This window comes from Marmota monax, unplaced genomic scaffold, assembly GCF_021218885.2.
Source record: "Marmota monax isolate L192 unplaced genomic scaffold, Marmota_monax_Labrador192_F-V1.1 WCK01_AAM20220418_F8-fsc01374, whole genome shotgun sequence".
Classification (NCBI taxonomy): domain Eukaryota; kingdom Metazoa; phylum Chordata; class Mammalia; order Rodentia; family Sciuridae; genus Marmota; species Marmota monax.
In genome coordinates, this window is record NW_026693129.1 from 4,879 (window position 1) to 25,165 (window position 20,287).

General features: G+C 38.0%; 1 protein-coding gene, 1 long non-coding RNA gene and 1 pseudogene across 2 annotated transcripts in view; 2 read left to right on the forward strand and 1 right to left on the reverse strand.

Annotated features, from left to right (window-relative positions):
• Window positions 1–555: 555 nt before the first annotated feature.
• Window positions 556–2,590, forward strand: LOC124099796 (WW domain-containing adapter protein with coiled-coil-like). The gene has a single exon (XM_046455018.2). The coding sequence runs from the start codon at window positions 594–596 to the stop codon at window positions 2,223–2,225; it is 1,632 nt and encodes a 543-aa protein (XP_046310974.1). The 5' UTR covers window positions 556–593; the 3' UTR covers window positions 2,226–2,590.
• A 3,385-nt stretch (window positions 2,591–5,975) lies between these two features.
• Window positions 5,976–7,853, reverse strand: LOC124099800 (diphosphoinositol polyphosphate phosphohydrolase 2-like; annotated as a pseudogene).
• Window positions 7,854–7,917: 64 nt separating this feature from the next.
• Window positions 7,918–20,287, forward strand: part of LOC124099799 (uncharacterized) — a 51,037-nt gene continuing 38,667 nt past the window's right edge. Inside the window, exon 1 of the long non-coding RNA XR_009227858.1 lies at window positions 7,918–8,205. This is a non-coding gene — a long non-coding RNA (uncharacterized LOC124099799). The remainder of the gene's footprint in view (window positions 8,206–20,287) is intronic.

The following is a 20,287-nucleotide window of genomic DNA, read 5'->3' on the forward strand; positions in this document are numbered from 1 at the left end:
GAAACACAAATAGCCAACAAATGTACAAAAAAATGTTCAGCATCTCTAGCAATCAGAGAAATGTAGATCAAAACTACACTAAGATTTCATCTTACTATAGTCAGAATGACAATTATCAAGAATACAGAGGCCGCAGCGTCCTAGTTGCCCGGATGTAGTTGGTGGAGCGGCAGCAGCGGCACCAGCGGCGGCGGGAGGAGGAGAAGGACCAGGCAGCAGCAGCGGCGGCGGCGGCGGCAGGGGGAGGAGGGGAGGAGGCGGCGGAGCCGAAGGAGAGGAAGGCGGAGGCAGCAGTCGCTCTCCACAGAGCTGAGCCGGACGCGTCTTCTTACCCCCCTCCCTCCGGTTCGCGCTGCCGCCGTGTAGTTGGCGCCGCTGCCCGGGCTGAGAGTGAGCGTGGTGTCGACCGAGGGAGATGGCCCGGGAGCGCCGGCGCCAGTAACGGGGAGGTGCTGAGAGTCGCCAGGGCGCGCCTGGCCCTGGTGCCGGGGCTGCCGCCCGCCCGCCGCCGCCTGCGCGCCCGCCCGCCCGCCTTTCGCGGCCGCTCTTCCCCCCTCCCCCCTCCCCGACACACACTCACAGGCCAGGCATTGATGGTAATGTATGCGAGGAAACAGCAGAGACTCAGTGATGGCTGTCACGACCGGAGGGGGGACTCGCAGCCTTACCAGGCACTTAAGTATTCATCGAAGAGTCACCCCAGTAGTGGTGATCACAGACATGAAAAGATGCGAGACGCCGCAGATCCTTCACCACCAAATAAAATGTTGCGGAGATCTGATAGTCCTGAAAACAAATATAGTGACAGCACAGGTCACAATAAGGCCAAAAATGTGCATACTCACAGAGTTAGAGAGAGGGAAGGTGGGACCAGTTACTCTCCACAAGAAAATTCACACAACCATAGTGCTCTTCATAGTTCAAATTCACATTCTTCTAATCCAAGCAATAATCCAAGCAAAACTTCAGATGCACCTTATGATTCTGCAGATGACTGGTCTGAGCACATTAGCTCGTCTGGGAAAAAATATTACTACAATTGTCGAACAGAAGTTTCACAATGGGAAAAACCAAAAGAATGGCTTGAAAGAGAGCAGAGACAAAAAGAAGCAAATAAGGTGGCAGTTAATAGCTTCCCAAAAGATAGGGATTACAGAAGAGAGGTGATGCAAGCAACAGCTACTAGTGGGTTTGCCAGTGGAAAGTCTACATCAGGAGACAAATTGATATCACATTCTTGCACAACTCCTTCCACTTCTTCTGCCTCTGGACTGAATCCCACATCAGCACCTCCAACATCTGCATCGGCAGTCCCTGTTTCTCCTGTTCCACAGTCACCAATACCTCCATTACTTCAGGACCCAAATCTGCTTAGACAGTTGCTTCCTGCTTTGCAAGCCACGCTGCAGCTCAATAATTCTAATGTGGACATATCCAAAATCAATGAAGTTCTTACAGCAGCTGTGACACAAGCTTCACTGCAGTCTATAATTCATAAGTTTCTTACTGCTGGACCATCTGCTTTCAACATAACATCTCTGATTTCTCAAGCTGCTCAGCTCTCTACTCAAGCCCAGCCATCTAATCAGTCTCCAATGTCTTTAACGTCTGATGCTTCATCCCCAAGATCCTATGTGTCTCCAAGAATAAGCACACCTCAAACTAACACAGTCCCTATCAAACCTTTGATTAGTACTCCTCCAGTTTCATCACAGCCAAAGGTTAGTACTCCAGTAGTTAAGCAAGGACCAGTGTCACAATCAGCCACACAGCAGCCTGTACCTGCTGACAAGCAGCCAGGTCATGAACCTGTTTCTCCTCGAAGTCTTCAGCGCTCAAGTAGCCAGAGAAGTCCATCACCTGGTCCAAATCATACTTCTAGTAGTAATGCATCAAATGCAGCAGTTGTACCACAGAATTCATCTGCCCGACCTGCGTGTTCATTAACACCTACACTAGCAGCACACTTCAATGAAAATCTCATAAAACATGTTCAAGGATGGCCTGCAGATCATGCAGAGAAGCAGGCATCAAGATTACGTGAAGAAGCTCATAACATGGGGAGCGTTCACATGTCAGAAATTTGTACTGAATTAAAAGATTTAAGATCTTTAGTCCGAGTATGTGAAATTCAAGCAACTTTGCGAGAGCAAAGGATACTATTTTTGAGACAACAAATTAAGGAACTCGAAAAGCTAAAAAATCAGAATTCCTTCATGGTGTGAAGATGTGAATATAATTGCACCTGGTTTTGAGTACAGGAACTGTAAATCTGTTGCCCAGTCTTAACATTTTTGAGCTGCATTTAAGTAGACTTTGGACCGTTAAGCTGTGCAAAGGAAATGACAAGGGGACGGGGTCTGTGAGAGTCAATTCAGGGGAAAGATACAAGATTGATTTGTAAAACCCTTGAAATGTAGATTTCTTGTAGATGTATTCTTCACGTTGTAAATATGTTTTGTAGAGTGAAGCCATGGGAAGCCATGTGTAACAGAGCTTAGACATCCAAAACTAATCAATGCTAAGGTGGCTAAATACCTAGCCTTTTACATGTAAACCTGTCTGCAAAATTAGCTTTAAAAAAAAAATTGGGGGGGGGGGGGTTAATTTATCATTCAGAAATCTTGCATTTTCAAAAATTCAGTGCAAGCACCAGGCGATCTGTGTCTAAGGATACGATTTTGAACCATATGGGCAGTGTACAAAATATCATGAAACAACTGTTTCCACACTTGCACCTGATCAAGAGCAGTGCTTCTCCATTTGTTTTGCAGAGAAATGTTTTTCATTTCCCATGTGTTCCATTTCCCTCTGAAATCCTTGATCTGATTTTATCCATTTTTTTAAGGCTCCTCTTTTTCTCCTTTCTTAAGGCACTGTTGCTATGGCACTTTTCTATAACCTTTTCATTCCTGTGTACAGTAGCTTAAAATTGCAGTGATTGAGCATAACCCACTTGTTTGTATAAATTATTGAAATCCATTTTGCACCCTGTAAGAATGGACTTAAAAGTACTGCTGGGCATGTGTGCTGAAAGTACATTGATTGCTCAAATATAAGGAAATGGCCCAATGAACATGGTTGTGGGAGGGGAAAGAGGAAACAAAGCTAGTCAGATGTGAATTGTAACTGTTGTAATAAACATGTTGAAACAAACAAACAACAACAAAAAAAAGAATACAAACAATAATAAATGCTGACAAGGTTGTGGGGGAAAAGGTATATTTGCACATTTTTTGGTGGAACTGCAGTCTAGTAAAACCACTCTGGAAAGCAGTATGAAGATTCCTCAAAACACTAGGGATAGAACCACTATATGACCCAGCTATCCCACTCCTTGGTATTTTCCCCAAATATCTAAAATCAGCATACTACAGTTACATAGCCATCTCAATGTTTATAACAGCATAAATTCACAATAGTTAAACTATGGAATTAACCCAATAGCCTGTCTTAAGAAATTGTGATATCTATCTAACTATATTCTAGTCAGCCATAAAGAAGAATGGAATTATGGCATTTGTGGGTAAATGGGTAGAAATGGAGAATGTCATGCTAAGTGAAATAAATCAAAATCAGAAACTTAAAAGTTGACTGTTTTCTCTCATACAGAAGCTAATGTAAAATAAAGGAAAGAGAAGGGAAGAACAGAAAACCATAAAGATAAAGGGAAGATTGGTAATGTAGAAGAAGATGGAGAGGGAGAGTGGAGAGATGGGAAAGGGGAGGCAATGCAGAAAGAATTCTTAAAATAATCATGTTATATGCATATATAAATATACCACAGGGAATTTCACCTTCATGTATAAGTAGGAAGAACCAATCAAATTTAAATAAACAGATGAGCAAGAGAAAGACTAGTAGAATACAGTAAATAAAATGAGAAAGAAGATGGAGGATGTTCAGGAGGCTCACAAACCGAAGTTAAATTCCAAGGATGTATGTGTTTGTTGGGATGAACCCAACTACTATGTATAACTATAAAGTACTAATAAAAAAAGAAAAAATGGTGAGAGTTTTTATTAACAGCACTCTACTTTTACAAAATGATATTTTAAAGGGTAAACAATTTGTAGAGCAAAAGTTAAAGCATAATCATCTTCTACTTTATACTCACCAGTTGAGTATCTTAATTCTGTGAATAAGAAAACAATTTTGATGGAAATGAGTCTCACCAGTTACAATAATGCTTGAAGTCTAAAATCTACATAAAAAAATGATTGTTCACTTTCCTCCCTCGCACATCTTAGACAAAAGTTCTTTCTCCCCACTCCTTTCTGACCTGGGTGGGAAGTACAGGAATTTAAACCAGCTATCTATGTGTTTTAGACAGGATTCTTGATTTTAAGTGAATATAAAGACAAGTATGGTTGGGTGTAATGGTGTATACCTGCAATCCCAGCTACTCAGGAGGTTGAGTTGGAGGCCAACCTTGGCAACTCAGCAAGACCTTGTCTAAAAATAAAAAAAGGGGGGACTGGGGGTGTAGGTCAGTGGCAGAGCATCTCTCTGGGTAGTTCAATCCCCACTACCAAAAAAAAAAAAAGACAAATAAAAGAGGAAAAAAATTATGAGTTCAGGTATGTTCCAGTGGTCCAACAGTTAGTTATGTGGCTAACAGTATATATTGGTACTTTAGAAAACTAGATAGGATGTTTGAAGGTGCTCTAACATTCTGATGACTGTAACAGCCAAATAGCAGGAAGGCCATTTCATGACGCTGTCATCACTCCCTGACAGTGAGGGTTAGACTCTAATCCTGTGGCTACTGGTAAGCTCAGAAGTTAATGAAGAAGTATCATGCAATTGGAAAACTGAAATTACATTTTAAGAACAATTTACATTGAAGGAAATAGGGTTCTAAGGTAATAGGAAAAAAAGGGAAATAGGGTTCTGTATAAAGAGAGAAAATAGATTAAAAAAATGGCAGAAAAGTATGTGTTTTAGCCAGGTATTTGTTTTGCTATGACCAAAATACCTAACAAGAACAACTTAGAGGAAGTAAAGTTTATTTGGGGCTCATAGTTTCATAGAAGGGAAGCCGCTCTCCTCATGGCAGCAAAGAAGCAGAGGAAAAAAAAAAAAGAGAAAGGAACACAGGGAAAAAAGCCTTTTCAGGACGTTCCCATAGTGACTCATCTCCTCCAGCCATGCCCCACATGTCTACAGGTACCACCCAGTCAGTCCACTAAGATGGACTGATTAGGCTAAATTTTTCATAATCCAATCATTTTACATTTGATTTTTCTACATTAATAGGAGCTTTTGTGGGGTACCTGATGTCTAAACCCTAACAGTATGCTAAATCAAATTCCATGAATATATTTTTCATGATAAAATGTATTCACTATTTTTTTTATTAATAGTATTCTCCTAAAAGTCATCAACTCTCTGTAGAGTTATACTTCATGTGACACTACAAACTAGTTATAGGAATACAACCATATTGGGTGGTTAATGACATAAGACCAGCTGTGAAAATTCAGGCAAATGAGATAACAAGTTCTCAAAATAGCATATTAAGTACATTGTTAAGTGATGGGACCTTTCAGAAGTGGCCTCAGTCTGCAATTTATGCATTAACATTTTGATTCCATGAAAATGTGTTTAGGGATTGGTGGATTCTTTTAGTACCAAGAATATTTTTCATTCATTTTTACTACAGAAGGATTGGTTGAGTATCTTAATTCTGTGAATAAGAAAACAATTTTGATGGTAATGACTCTCATAAGCAATTTGATCTTATAAAATGAACCACAGACAATGTCAAATGAACAAAAAAACTTAGAAAATGCTGTGGAAAATGAAGACCAAAATAACACAAGGAGAGGGAGACAAAGTTCTTAAAGAAATCCATAGTTTTTATTTATTAAACTAGCCTATGCCTTTAAAAAAAAAGATCTGAAAGCATCTGTAAAACTTGCAAAATATTTGAAACCCCTGCATATCAATTTCAGACAGTTTGCAAGAGTCATTCAGTTGTTTGCAAAGGAAAATATAGAATCTTTTCCCCTATGATATTGCACCTGGTAGGAAAGGTTTTCACAACTCTGTGTTATTAGAGATGGTAACCCAGAGGGCTATGCAGCAGTTATAAACAAGGAATTATTACCTGGACGGGAAGGGACATTTGTATTTCCATTGTTTGAATCAGATGGCTTATTCAGATCACCTTATTGTAGAATGTGATATATTTAGTAGCATAAAGAATTTTGAGTTCTTAAGAGTACAACTACAACTCTGGAAAGAAAAAGACTTAAAACTCTATTATTTACTCTATCACAGTGTCTCTGTTATCAGATGTATTTCTTATGTTTTCAGGGAATGCTTGACAGAAGAATGGGTATTGAGAGGTGTCACATGCACAGGACTAGTGTTAGTGGTAGATATGTATATAATAGATATATAAGGTGGTCCATGATACATCATGGATAGGATGTATCAGTTAAAAAGAGAGTTTTAGGGCTTGGGTTGTGGCTTAGTGGTAGAGTGCTTGTTTAGTATGTTCAAGGCCCTGGGTTTGATTCTCAGCACCGCATATAAATAAGTAAAATAAATAAAGGTCCATGAACAACAATAAAAATATTTTAAAAAAGAAAGAGTCTTAATAACAAAGTTTGTAGTAAAGATCCTGATATATGGGGATTGTGAAATGCTCCTAGGAAAAGAACTGAAGTTAAAGTGTTTATTATAATGCTATTAGTGTATTCAGCTATGAACCTATGAATGGGCCTGTATCATTTTCCTTTCTTTTTTGATACTGGGGGTTAAATCCAGAGGTGCTCTACAACCAAGCTACATTATTTTTGAGACAGAGTCTTACTAAGTTGCCCAGGCTGGCCTCAAACTTGTGATTCTCTGGCCTCAGCATATTCAACTTTAAAACCTGAGATGAGTTCTGATTCACCTTCTGTTAAATCAAAAGGTGCTCAATAAGTGTTGAAAGCAATCATATTATGGCTAGATGTCAGGCTAGGAGGATTATTTATACATGTTCTTGAATATTAATTAGTAAAAATCCATTATTAATAGAACTGTTAGAAGGATAATAGCTGGAGATACTTCATACATAAAAGATTGTGCTACAGATTGTAGTGCTCCAGTTAATGCATATTTAAACTTTGATGCTCATTCTGTTCAGGGAATAGAGTACACAACATGGCTAATGTGGCTAGTATAAATAGTATTTCTATAATATGTTAGGGATTGAGGTATTGGTAGCGAGATTTACATGAATCTGAGTGTCAGGGCTACGGTGGGTGCAACAGTAAACAGGAGTAAGGCTGATGTTAATGGTCAGAGTGATTTTCGTTTTTCCAGATACTCTGCATGCCCTAGTTTGTGAAGAACTCTGATTGCATCTGTCATTTGAACCGCTTTTTCTTCCCTCCTATACCAACAGAATCTTTCTATTTGTTTAAAATATCAGGGAGTGTACCGATGTAAGCATTTGTTCTGTGCTTTTGGATTTGGTCGGCAAATATGCCCAAGAGTCTACTGTGACTCCAGCCTATTCATAAACTTTCCTTCTGGCGGCAGAGCCAGGCTGCTCCACTCCAGTTGTCCTCCTGGCACCGTCCATGCCTGTGGAGAGAGCCAGCTACTCACCAACAGCACCTAGTCCCCTGTTGGCTCTGGAAACTCCTAGCTGCGGGCTTCGTGATGCCCTCAGGGTCATGGGTTCAGGTCCGATCAGGCATGAACTTGGTCCTGGAGACCTGCTGTTGCCGCGCCCCGCAGGTGGCGGGAGAGGCGGAGGCGCAGGAGGGCAGCAAAGCAGCCGGTCCCCCAGCTGGCAACGGCTTCTGCGGCGGGTGGTGCCCGACTGAACGGAAAAACCGTCGCTGGCGCCCTGGGCTGCCGTTAAGTGCCGCCCCTGCCGGCTGGCCGCCTTTCCCTCCTTCCCCGCCAGGGGGCGCTAGGCTGGAGGCTTGAGACCCTTGGAAGGCCCCGTAAGCCCCGCGCCAGCCTGCCTTCCAGCATTCCTGAGCAAGACCTTTGCGTGGCTCGTTCTCTAGACTCCCTGAGAAACTTCTGGGTGAAGGGAACCAAAGCCAAGCCACTGGCAACTGACCTTCAGGGAACTGACTCCCGGACAGGTGGAGACTGAATTCCCTCTGCTCTTCTTCCTCTGGAACTGGGTGCCCACACCGTGTCCACAGCCTCATATCTCCAAAGCCACTGCTGGGGTTGGGATGGTGCAAGGTAAGTGGAAAGGCCTCAAGGCTCTCTACAGTGTCCTCCTGGTGAACTGCTTGCTTGGTTGCTGCAGTCTTTTGGCTGTCATCCAGAATTTCAAAGCCGCTGATTCTGAAAGTTTACCATTTTTTTTTTTTTTTTTAAATCCTGTTTCTGGAGGGACAGCTTTGTAGAGTCCTCTAGAATGCCATTTTGCTGACACCCTCTTTTTGGGTTAGGGTGGTTGATCAATTCTTTTCTTCCTTTCTTTCTTTCTCTGTTTCTTTTTTAAAATTTCTAACAGATTGTTTCTTTGTATTTAAAGTGGGCTTCCTGTAGGTACCATATAGTTGGGTCTTTCTTTTTCATCCAGTCTGGTCTGTCTTTAAGACTATGTGGTAGGCACATGAATGTTCTCCTAAAAATGGCCATGCCCTAATCCCTGGACCTGTAAATATGCTAGTTCAGTTTTCAGATGGAATCAGGTTATCAACAGACTTTCAAAAAGGGAGATCCTGAAATCTCCATGTGGGCCCCGTTGGAGGATATGAGCCCTAAAATCCGGGAAAATTTCCCAGAAGTAAGAGAGTTTTTGAGGCAGAAGAAGAGGCAGGTGGACTTAAAAGTGTGAGAGGGACTCTGACTTTTGGTGGCCTTTAGCACAGAATGAAGGGACCATGAGCAAAGGCATATAGTCAGTTTAGGAGCTCCAACAGGCCTCAGGTAATGGACAGCAGGTTAAGAGATCTCAGTCCTGAAATATACAAGGGCCTGGGTTCTGTCAACAACCCCAGTCAGCAAGGAAGCACATTCTCTTTTAGTCTCCAGAAGGAAATCCTGCCCTAAATTTGGTTTTAGTTGGGTGAGATGAGACCTGTGCCTGACTTATTAATACTGAATTGTTCGATAATAAATTTGCATTGTTTTAAGTCACTAAGTGTACAGTAATTTGCTGTAGCAGCAGTAAAAAAACGAATACAGATCATTTATGTATAATTTGATTCTTGTTATAGTTGTGTTTAAATCTACTTTATGGCTATTTGTTTTCTCTTTATTCTATATATTATCATTATTTTTTTCTTTTTGTACCATCTGTTTACTGAATTTTTAAAAGACTTTTTTACAACAGTTTTAGGTTCACAGAAGAATTGATTGGAAGGTATGGAGATTTACATATATCCCTTGCTCTCATACATGCATAGTCTCCCTATTACCAGCATCCTGCATCATAGTAGTATATTTGTTATAATCAATGGACCTAAATTGACACATCATTATCATCCAGAGTTCATATCCTACCTTGGGGTTCACTTTGATGTACTTTTTTCATATTTTTATGAAACAATTTTTGTTCTGTTACCTTAGTGATTACTTTATAACTTATAGTACACATCTTTAATTTTGAACACTCTGTCCTAATACATCATTTCTCATAGTGTTTCTCTTTCATTTGACTTATTCTATTGAAAATATCTGTTTAAGCAATGCCCTTCCTGTATTTCTCTATTTTAGATGCACCTGGGTAGAAATCCAACCAAAAGTAGTAGCCAAATAAAAAGAGAGCTCTCATAAGCAGAGTGTTCCATATATGTATGGAAAGATCCCATAGTAGTTATCCATATGCAAAATGTTTGTTTTTATATAGTAGCTTAAAGTAAATTTGATATAACTTAAAAAATACTGCGTGGTTTGACCTTATATTAAATATTTGTTAACCTCTGACACAAAAAATATGGACAGAGGGATAAAGATGTTGAAATAGCAGATTGTATAATGGACTTGCCTCTCTGATGAAAAGGGTAGTGGGTGAATGCTTCACTAGATTGCATCAAGTAGGTGAATTGCATGGAAAAATATAATTGACAGAAAAAAATTGAGTTCTAAATGTCCACTACACCCCTTGAAATAGACTTTATGTTCCTCTAGAAGTTAATTTTTAAATTATTTCTTCTCATTTATATAATGCATGATTATCTGAGTTAAAAAATTTATAACAATATCTGTAAGTTTGAAGATACCCATTAATCCACCTCTTAGTAGGAGGTAAATACTTTGTTATTGCTGTTTTCTGTTTGGTATGCATTCAGTGATACATTCACCTAGAATATGTATAATTTATTTAGTTTTACATGAAAAGTTATTATATCATGCATGTTACTCTGCAATATGGTTCCATTATTCAAACAGGGATCTTCTATTTTTAATGTAAATTTTTAAAATTTATATATGACAGCAGAATGCATTACAATTCTTATTACATATATAGAGCACAATTTTTCATATCTCTGGTTGTATACATAGTATATTCACATCAATTCGTGTGATCATCACATTCCATCATCATTAATTACCCCATGCCCCCTCCCTTCCCCTCCAATCCCTCTGCCCTACCTAGAGTTTCTCTATTCCTCCAATACTCCTGCTCCCTATCCCACTATGACTCAACCTCCTTATATCAAAGAGAACATTGGGCATTTGTGTTTTTTGGGGGGATTGGCTAACTTCACTAAGCATTATCTTCTCTAACTCCATCCATTTACCTGCAAATGCCATGATTTTATTCTCTTTTTTTGCTGAGTAATATTATATTGTGTGTATATGCCACATTTTTTAATCCATTCATCTATTGCAAGGCATCTAGGTTGGTTCCACAGTTTAGCTATTGTGAATTGTGCTGAGAGGAAACACTTGTACTGTTTGGTACACTGAAATCAATTCTTCATCTCTCACTTATGGTGCCCCCAGGGCCATGATCATATGAAAGCATGGATGGTAGTGTTAAATTAGAACATATATATATATATATATATATATGTATATGTACATATATGTATGTTCATATATTGAGAGTTATATTGGATACATGTATATAAAGTTATGTATATATATACACACACACACATTAATGTGTATTTATACTGTGCTATCTCTGGCAAGAAAAGCAAAATCTTTTTGTTATTAACAAATATTTATTGAGTTTATTGTGATCTTGATGGTTTTATCTGGCTTTTTTGGTGAACACAAAAATATAGAAATGAATATTGTTTTTGTAAGGGGAACTGGGTTTTTTTTTTAAATGCTAGCACACTTTTATTTTTTTTATTTTTATTGATTTTATTTTTTTAAATACATGGTAGTGGAATACATTACAATTCTTATAATACATATAGAGTACAATTTTTCATATCTTTGTATATAGAGTTATGTTCATGCCAATTCATGCCTTTATACATGTACTTTTTTGTATTACAATTCTTATTACACACAGTTTTTCATATCACAATTTATACCACAATTATACTATAATTTTTCATATCTCTGTTTACATATAAAGTATGTTGCCACCTAATTTGAGTCTTCATACATGTACTTTGGATAATGATGCCCCTCACATTCCATTGACCTTGCTAATCCCCTGCCTCCTCCCTTTCCCTCCCACCCCTCTTCCCTATCTAGAGTTCATCTAATTATCCCATGTTCCCCCTCCCTACCCCACTATGAGTCAGCCTCATTATATCAGAGAAAACATTCAGCATTTGTTTTTTGGGGATTGGCTAACTTCACTTAGCATTATCTTTTCCAGCGCCATCCATTTACCTGCAAATGCTATGATTTTATTCTCTTTTAATGCTGAGTAAAATTCCATTGTTTATATATGCCATATTTTAAAAAATCCATTCATCCACTGAGGGGCATCTAGGTTGGCTCCACAGTTTAGCTATTGTGAATTGTGCTGCTACAAACATTGATGTGGCTGTGTCCCTGTAGTATGCTGGTTTTAAGTCCTTTGGGTATAGTCTGAGGAGAGGGATAGCTGGGTCAAATGGTGGTTCCATTCCCAGATTTCCAAGGAATCTCCATACTGCTTTCCATATTGGCTGCACCAATTTGCAGTCCCACCAGCAATGTATGAATGTGCCTTTTTCCCCACATCCTCTCCAACACTTATTGTTGTTTGTCTTCATAATACCTGCCATTCTGATTGGAGTGAGATGATATCTTAGAGTAGTTTTGATTGGCATTCTCTGATTGCTAGAGATGATGAGCATTTTTTCATATATTTGTTGATTGATTATATATCCTCTTCTGAGAAGTGTCTGTTCAGGTCCTTGACCTATTTGTTGATTGGATGATGATGATAATGATGATGATTATTTTAGTGCTTAGCTTTTTGAGTTCTTCATATGTCCTAGAGATGAGTGCTCTATCTGATGTGTGAGGGGTAAAAATTTGCTCCCAGGAGCAAACCTCATAGATTGTTTCTTTTCCTGAGAAGAAACTTTTTAGTTTGATTCCATCCCAATTATTGATTCTTGGTTTTAATTCTTGCACTATAGGAGTCTTATTAAGGAAGTTGAGGCCTAGTCCACACATGATGAAGATTAGGACCTACTTTTTCTTCTATTAGATGCAGAGTCTCTGGTTTAATTCCAAGTCCTTGATCCATTTTAAGTTAAGTATTGTGAGGTGAGAGATAGGGGTTTAATTTCATTTTGTTGCATACAATTTCCAGTTTTCCTAGCACCATTTGTTGAAGATGCTATCTTTTCTCCAGTGCATGTTTTTGGCACCTTTATCTAATGTAAGATAATTTTAATTTTGTGGGTTAGTCTCTGGGTCATCTATTTTGTGCCATTGGTCTCCGAGTCTGTTTGGTGCCAATACCATGCTGTTTTTGTTACTATTGCTCTGTAGTATAGTTTAATGTCTGGTATAGCGATGCCACCTGCTTCACTTCCTGCTAAGGATTGGAAAAGCAAAATCTTAAGCTGTTATCTCAGGAGAGTCATATTGATGTCACTTCAAATGAAGGAAATATATAATATTAAACTGTCTTTATAATAAATATTACTGACTTTATTTCTTTAATGGCATTAATAACAATCAATTACCAGTTTCAACTGTGAGCAACCCTCTATGAGTATAAACATTTTTACAATGTTCTCTTTAGTTGGAAAGTGCATTTAATATACCATTTTACTTTTTAATATTTATTTATATTATTTATTTATTTATTTACATTGGAATCAATTATAAAATGTAATATAATTTTCATTTATATGTTTTTAAACTTAAGCACAGTTAATTAGAGGTGATATTTTATTCATCGGTTATTTTTATATTTATGTCTTATATTTCTTCTCAGTTACAGGTAGTTTAAATGAAATCTTAACTATTTTTTTTCCCCAATTTTTGACCTGAGATCTCTTCTCTATCCACACACCTTCCTTTTCTTGTCTTGTAGTACCATAATACATGCTTACCAGGATGGTTAATATGTATAAAACAAAGCTGTTGTTTTTATGTTTTTTTTAATATCCAAACTTTACCCATCACACTTTTCTTTATCACAGTAAATAGCAACATCCTTCTTCATTTTCTCAGGCCACATAATTGTTACATTGTCAAATCCTTTGTAGTGTATGCAGAAATCTGTCCAAATCTACCTCCTTCTTCTCTGTCATTGTGTATCAAACCACTGTCATCCCTCTCATGGAGTGACAGACAGATTTTAATATTTATTTTTCAGTGGACACAACATCTTTATTTTATTTTTATGTGGTGCTGCGGATCGAACCCAGCACCCCGAGTATGCCAGGCAAGAGCCTTACTGCTTGAGCCACATCCCCAGCCTTCTCATGGATTCTTGATGTAGCTTCCCAGTTGTCTTCCTGCTTCTAAGCTTGTCTTTAAATATCTTCTCCTCCTTGAAGCTGAAATGATCTTTTAAACACATGCATTATATCATGACACATCTCTGCTCCTGCCTTTTGGAAGCTTCTCTCTTTAACCTGGAAGGAAGCCCAATGGCCTCCTAGTATGATCTAATTTCCTTCCACTTCTGTAGCCTTATCTTCAGCATTCTGTCTTTTGCTCATTCTACTGTAGTCTGACTACTGGCCTCCTTGATGTTCTTGGAATATACCAAGCTAACATAAGGGCCTTTACAGTTGTTATTCTCTCAGGCTGGAATATGCTTTACTCTGATCATTACTTTGTTTAAATCCTCAAATAGCACCTTAATCAGAGACAACTTCCCTACCACTCTAAGTAAATTAATACCTCCTCAAGCTCTTTTTACCTCTATCCTTTTTGGTTACTCTGTAAAGCCCTTGTAACTACCTAACATATTTTATATATATGTGCATATAAAATATTATATATACACACACTATACATTTGATATATATCATATATATCATTTTATATGTTACATATAACCTATACATACATATAACGTATACATTACATATATATGTTATCTGTATATTAGCTTTTCATTGCTTTGACCAAAATACCTGACAAGAACAGCTGATAGGAGGAAAAGTTCATTTTGCGCTCCCCATTTCAGTGGTTCAGTCTATGGTTGGTTGACTCCATTGATTTAGGCTCAAGATGAGGCAGAACAACATGGTGTAAGGGTGGGGTGGAGCAAAGATGCTCAGTTTATGATGGCCAGGAAGGAGAGAGAGAGAGAGAGAGAGAGAGAGAGAGAGAGAGAGAGAGAGAGCAAGTTTCGTTTTCCACAGACAAAATATAAATCCTAATGACCTACCTCCTTCAGCCACATGCTACTTGCCTACAGTTACCATCCATTAAACCACTCAAATTATTAATGCATCAAATGGATTAATCCACTGATTAAGATACAACTCTTATAATTTAACCTCTGATTATTCTCGCATCATCCCACATGTGAGCTTTTAGGGGACACCACATACCCAAACCATAATACATATATAGTCTTTTAACTTACATTCCTCACTAGACTACAAGTTCCATGATATCCAGGACTAACTATGATTTTCTTTTTATTAACCCCTGGTGTTTATAACAATGCCTAAAATGTAATTAGTGTTCCATTAACATTTGTGGAATAAGGAAATAAACCATCATAAACACGTTCTGGCAGAATCTGTTTTGTTTAGATTCCAGTAGTACTAGTCTAGACATTTTCTGATGCTTCCTTCTTCTCTTTTTGCCTAACTCTCACCACCAAATCTCAAAAAGTCCTTTTATTGTTTATCTCCAAAAACATTTTTTTAGAATGATCTTTGGAAAATTTGTGAAGATGAGAAAGCTCTATTTTAATATTAGTTATATGGATGTTCTAATGAAATCCGGGCCAAAAACAAACAAACAAACAAAAACCCCTTGTTTCTGAGAAGTTGATTTGAAAAGTCCATTGAAGCATAAGGCTATGAGTGGGCAGCACCACCAGATCAGCTCATAGAGGACAGAGTGACTCATCCTCCAAAGTTCACTGCACTTTCCCCATGATATCATTAATTTCATAGTGTCCTAGAGGTTAGGTTTACTGTGAAACGTACATCCAGAAAGATTCAGTAAAACTGATGGCTCAGTCATTCATTGCCAACACTCACAGAGTAATCCTCATTTCTGAGGGGAGAGAACAGAGACAAACCTGAGGACCTGGCCCTGGGAACTTGGCTTTCCCATCATAGATGCAGAGGCTGTGACCCCAGTGTATGAATTGCCTAATATTTGGAGCCCATCAACATATCCCAAAGGTGACAGTTGACAAATTTAACATATCTTTTAACCTCCAATATGTATTTTTAATTTCATTAACCTCCAATATGTATTTTTAATTTCAGAGAGAACTGGTAGATACCAAAGTATCCTGTCAGTCCCTACTAATGATATTGCAGTGACAAAATGGCAGACATTGTAAGTGATAAAATGACTTTATTGAGCAAAATAAACAAGTTCTTTTGCAACTAACCCTAGCAATTAGCCTCCTAAATATGTAAGAAACAATCTGTTTCAATTCAGATAGTGGTAGATAACCAGCTATCTGTCACATATATTTCTCACAATTTTAACAATAAAAAATGTTATTTCATTATAAGCTGTACAATGGATTTGGTTAACTCAGTTTTTTTTTCTAAGTGTGTTTTTCTAATTGTGCATAAAGCCTCAGTCTCAAGAATCTGAAATGAAACTAGTAGCATAACCTCTCTTGATCAGCTATCCACTTAATGGTCTATTGCTAGATTCTGAGAACTCTTAAGAAATATAAGGCATACTTCCTGTCCTGAAAGTGCTTTCATGGTCTAAACAAATGTAAACAGTAAATCAATGTATGCACAATGATTGTCTGCAAACTAGACATTTACAGATGCAAAAGTGTGGTGATCTGGTTACTACAGTATAAATTCCAGAGTTTCCCTGGGTTTTTGGATGAAAAGAGCTTGGGATCACAGAAGGTAATGGAAAGTATAATATCTGAAATTCCAAAAATTTTGTTTGGATTATGTTACTATGTGCTCTTCATTATTCTTTCTCAGTGAATTGAATGTCTATTTATTGAATAATTACTATGTGTAAAATCCTGCATCCACATATTTGTGCATTCAAAAATATATTGTATCATTTAGTTCTGAAAGATTACTAGTGAGGGAGACACTGCTTTTTCATTAAGAGAACTAGCTTAACCCTAGCTACACAGAGCATGAATAGCAAAACTATAACCTAAACCAAGATGTCTTATTCCCAATTGATACTCCTTTCAGTATACCATAGAAGAAGAAAGTGGCGTAGGGGCATGTGGAATATAAGGGAGACCAATGGTAGGATAGATGTTCCAATAAATGAGGGGAGGCAATGTTAGCATGAGATAGAGTGTCCCTATCTTATTTTTGGCATGAAATGCACCCTACATAGAACCTCACATATAATTTTCTAAAATTGTCTGTAAGCAAAGGTATGAATTATTTCCTTATACTGGTACTTCTAAAGTTGGTTTATTGAAGTTTTTAAAAGAGTATTTTATGTTATGAATTTTACAAAACTTTACAAGACACCATAGTTTAAAAATCCTTAAACTGTGTGTAGAAGGTTTGGACAATCTTTGATGTACTTCTTGTAAAACAGGAAATGTATTAATCCTGAGTCCCACTCTCCCCATCCTATCTCTCTGCCAGAGAATCCTATGCTTATTGTTTTATCTCTCTAAGTACAAATGCAGAGACCACAGTCTTGAGTTTTCATCTTTAAACTTTATCTGTGTCCTTGCTATGGCAGATAATAGGTAACATATGAGGATTTTGCTCTCTTACTCCATCTTTCAACTCTATTTTCCCTATCTTTTTTGATAATCATGTCACTATAAACTTACACATTTTCATATGGCTTCTATTTCTTGTTTTATTGACTTTAGACAGCATTTCCTGACTCCCTGCTTTACATAATGAATCTATTAACCCCCACCTTTCCTTCCATCTATTCTTTCATTTCTACCTGCATCCTTTCCAAGATGCTAACTTTTTTAAAAAAATTTCATTCTACAGGTATAGTTAAGTCATCTATAGCCCACATCCCTGAACGTATTGTTTCCTATTATAGATATAGCCCTGTTATTCCTTCACTGAAATCTTGATAGGTTCTGGAAATGAAAGAGGAAAAAACATCTAGTTTAAGTTGGGTCTTTCACTTATAACAAATTTTCTTCATGCCCTGTTTTAAAATGAAACAATCCTAGCTTTGTTTTCTTTTCAGGAGGAATATCCACTATTCTTTAACCGATGAAAGTATCCTCTTACATATGGCTACATTTGTATTGGCTGAATCGTCAGGGTTTTTTTTTTTCAGCTAAAAAACCCTTAGAAATAAAGATGTTATATGGTTTAACATCCATTGGGGTTGGAAATACTCATGTTAGTGTATTACTTCACTCTCTAGATGTTACTGTATTATGAGATATGGCAGGGCTGTTAATATTCCCCTCTTGGGGCAAGAACTCTTACTGTGTTATGGACCAAGCAATGACCAAACAGACTCCATTTTACCCTGAGACTCCATATCATGTAAAAAATCTTCTCCCATGGGAAAGCCCTGCCTCTGTACCCATTAAGAGTTACCTAGAATAGTAGTATACTTGGCAACACAAAATAGCAATTCTTATGTAAAATCATTCTCTTTGGTTTCCATTTTTCTTGGGCAAATGTACCTTGTCAGAGATTGATTGTCTAGACATTAGTAACCATTCTCTAACTTGTACTGAACTAGGGTCATTTTGATCCACTTCCCTTCTTCTTGCTTGCTGCTATGCCAATTTGGAAAGGCCTGTGGGAAATATAAATGTACTCGTTGCATTGTCTTGCTAACTGCCCAATTCAGCTTCTGTACCTGCTTGTTTGCAGCTACATCAACCCGGATGTGGGTTTTGCTTTTAAATATTCTAAAATGCTCAGGCTTGGGGCTGCTTTCTGCAGAGACAATTTGATCCTGTGGGAAGCAGTCCTGACCAGTTGGAATAAAGACTCTTCACTTTGGACAAACTTGGGACTTGGTGAGTTTTCTGAGTGACCTGTCCCACAACAACTGTACTTTTATATGAATATGCTTAAATAGCATAGATTTCTTGTCAATGTTTGGTGTATTATTCTGGCAAATCCTTCTCCCCTTTTGCCAATATTTTGATCTTTTGAAAGTCTGCCAATAGGGTTCTTAGTGGCTCTAAATTTGGGGAGTTTGGACTTCTCTGAATAGGTGCCTCCTGCCTTATTGTTGCTCTTATTGTAATTCTTTTGAGTTGTTCTGTTTCTTGCTCTTCCCAGTTCAAAGTCCTAGGAGGTGACTCCCTTCCTTGGGGGATAGATGTATCTGGTTGACATTCAAACTCAGTTCATATTTTACTGAGCCCTCTTTGAATTTTTCCTCTTCTTTTTGAATACATCCTGCTCTCCATCTTCACGATCAGCCAGAGTTCCCCTCAACTTTCCCTTGAGAGTTTTCACACACTTTTTCCTGTGTCACTTTTCCCAGAGCATGATAAGGAAGTGATTTCTCTTTTGTTTTTGGTAGCCTTTCAGAAACACAGATTAGATAATCAAGAAGGGACTTTGAAGTCATTGGACTTCCACTTTCAGCATTAGACTTTTTTGGGGGCAGAGATCAAGATTGCAGGATTAACTTTTTTAGTATCTCACTCTGATAATTTTACATATAAGAACAATAATTCATTAGAGAATATATATTGGGTTCTTCTATGTGACAGACATACTGGGGGTATTACGGCGATTGAAGAACAGGTATGGATTCTATTCAGGTATTAATAAAATAATCACACAAATGTAAAATTGCATAAGATGGTGGAGAGGATGAACAGTGCTATGAAAAATTTATCATAGTTCTAAAAGGTGGGGAAGAATAATTTAGGAATGGGCATGTGACTTATGAGGAAATGGTATGATTTTATTTGTACTGAAAAATGGTATGATTTTATTTGCTGGGTGTGATGGCAGATGCCTGTCATCCCAGCAACTCGGGAAGCTAAGGCAGGAGGATCACAAATTCAAAGCAGCCTCAGTAATTTAGTGAAGCCCTAAGTAACTTAGTGAGATCCTGTTTCAAAATAAAAAGGGCTGAGGATGTTGCACAGTTGTTAAACACTACTGGGTCTCCTGAGTTTAATCCCTGGTACCCTCCGACCCCCCTCCCCAAAAGATGATTCAGATTGACTGTACTGAACTGGGGCCAGAAGGAATGAGAGCACAACAGTGACAATAATGGGGCAGGTGAGATATGGTTATCATAGCTATTTGGTGGGATCTCAGATTCTGCATTCTGAAAGCTCTCAGGTAATGTTGATGTTTGTGATTCTTATATCACATGAGAATAACAAAGCTTGAAGACTTTCGTTTTACCTTCTCAAGTTGCCACTAGCTAGAAACTTTCTGGAAAACCTGATACCTAAATTTGCTTACAGGGTGCTATTTTAACAAACTGCAAGCCTGAACCAAATCCTTCATGGCTCAGGGCTTTGTGTAGGTGTGTTAATGCTTTCAGGGTGAATAACTTCCACTGAGCAGTATAGTAAATCAAACCATCACAACAAAAAATATGAATTTCTGGGAGGGATTTATCTTTTCTGACTCATTCCAGTACCTCACGTGCTCTTTAATTCTGTGTGGGCTCAACCTAGGGGCAAGTCTGTAGTTGGTAAATGTGACCACAAATGGATGTAAGATCAGGCATTACCAACCCCCTGCCCAATAGATGCTAACTGGTATTTTTACATAACCTGAAGGGAAAGTGACAGGAATTAATTCATGTGCTCAATACCTGATAGGTGAATTACCCC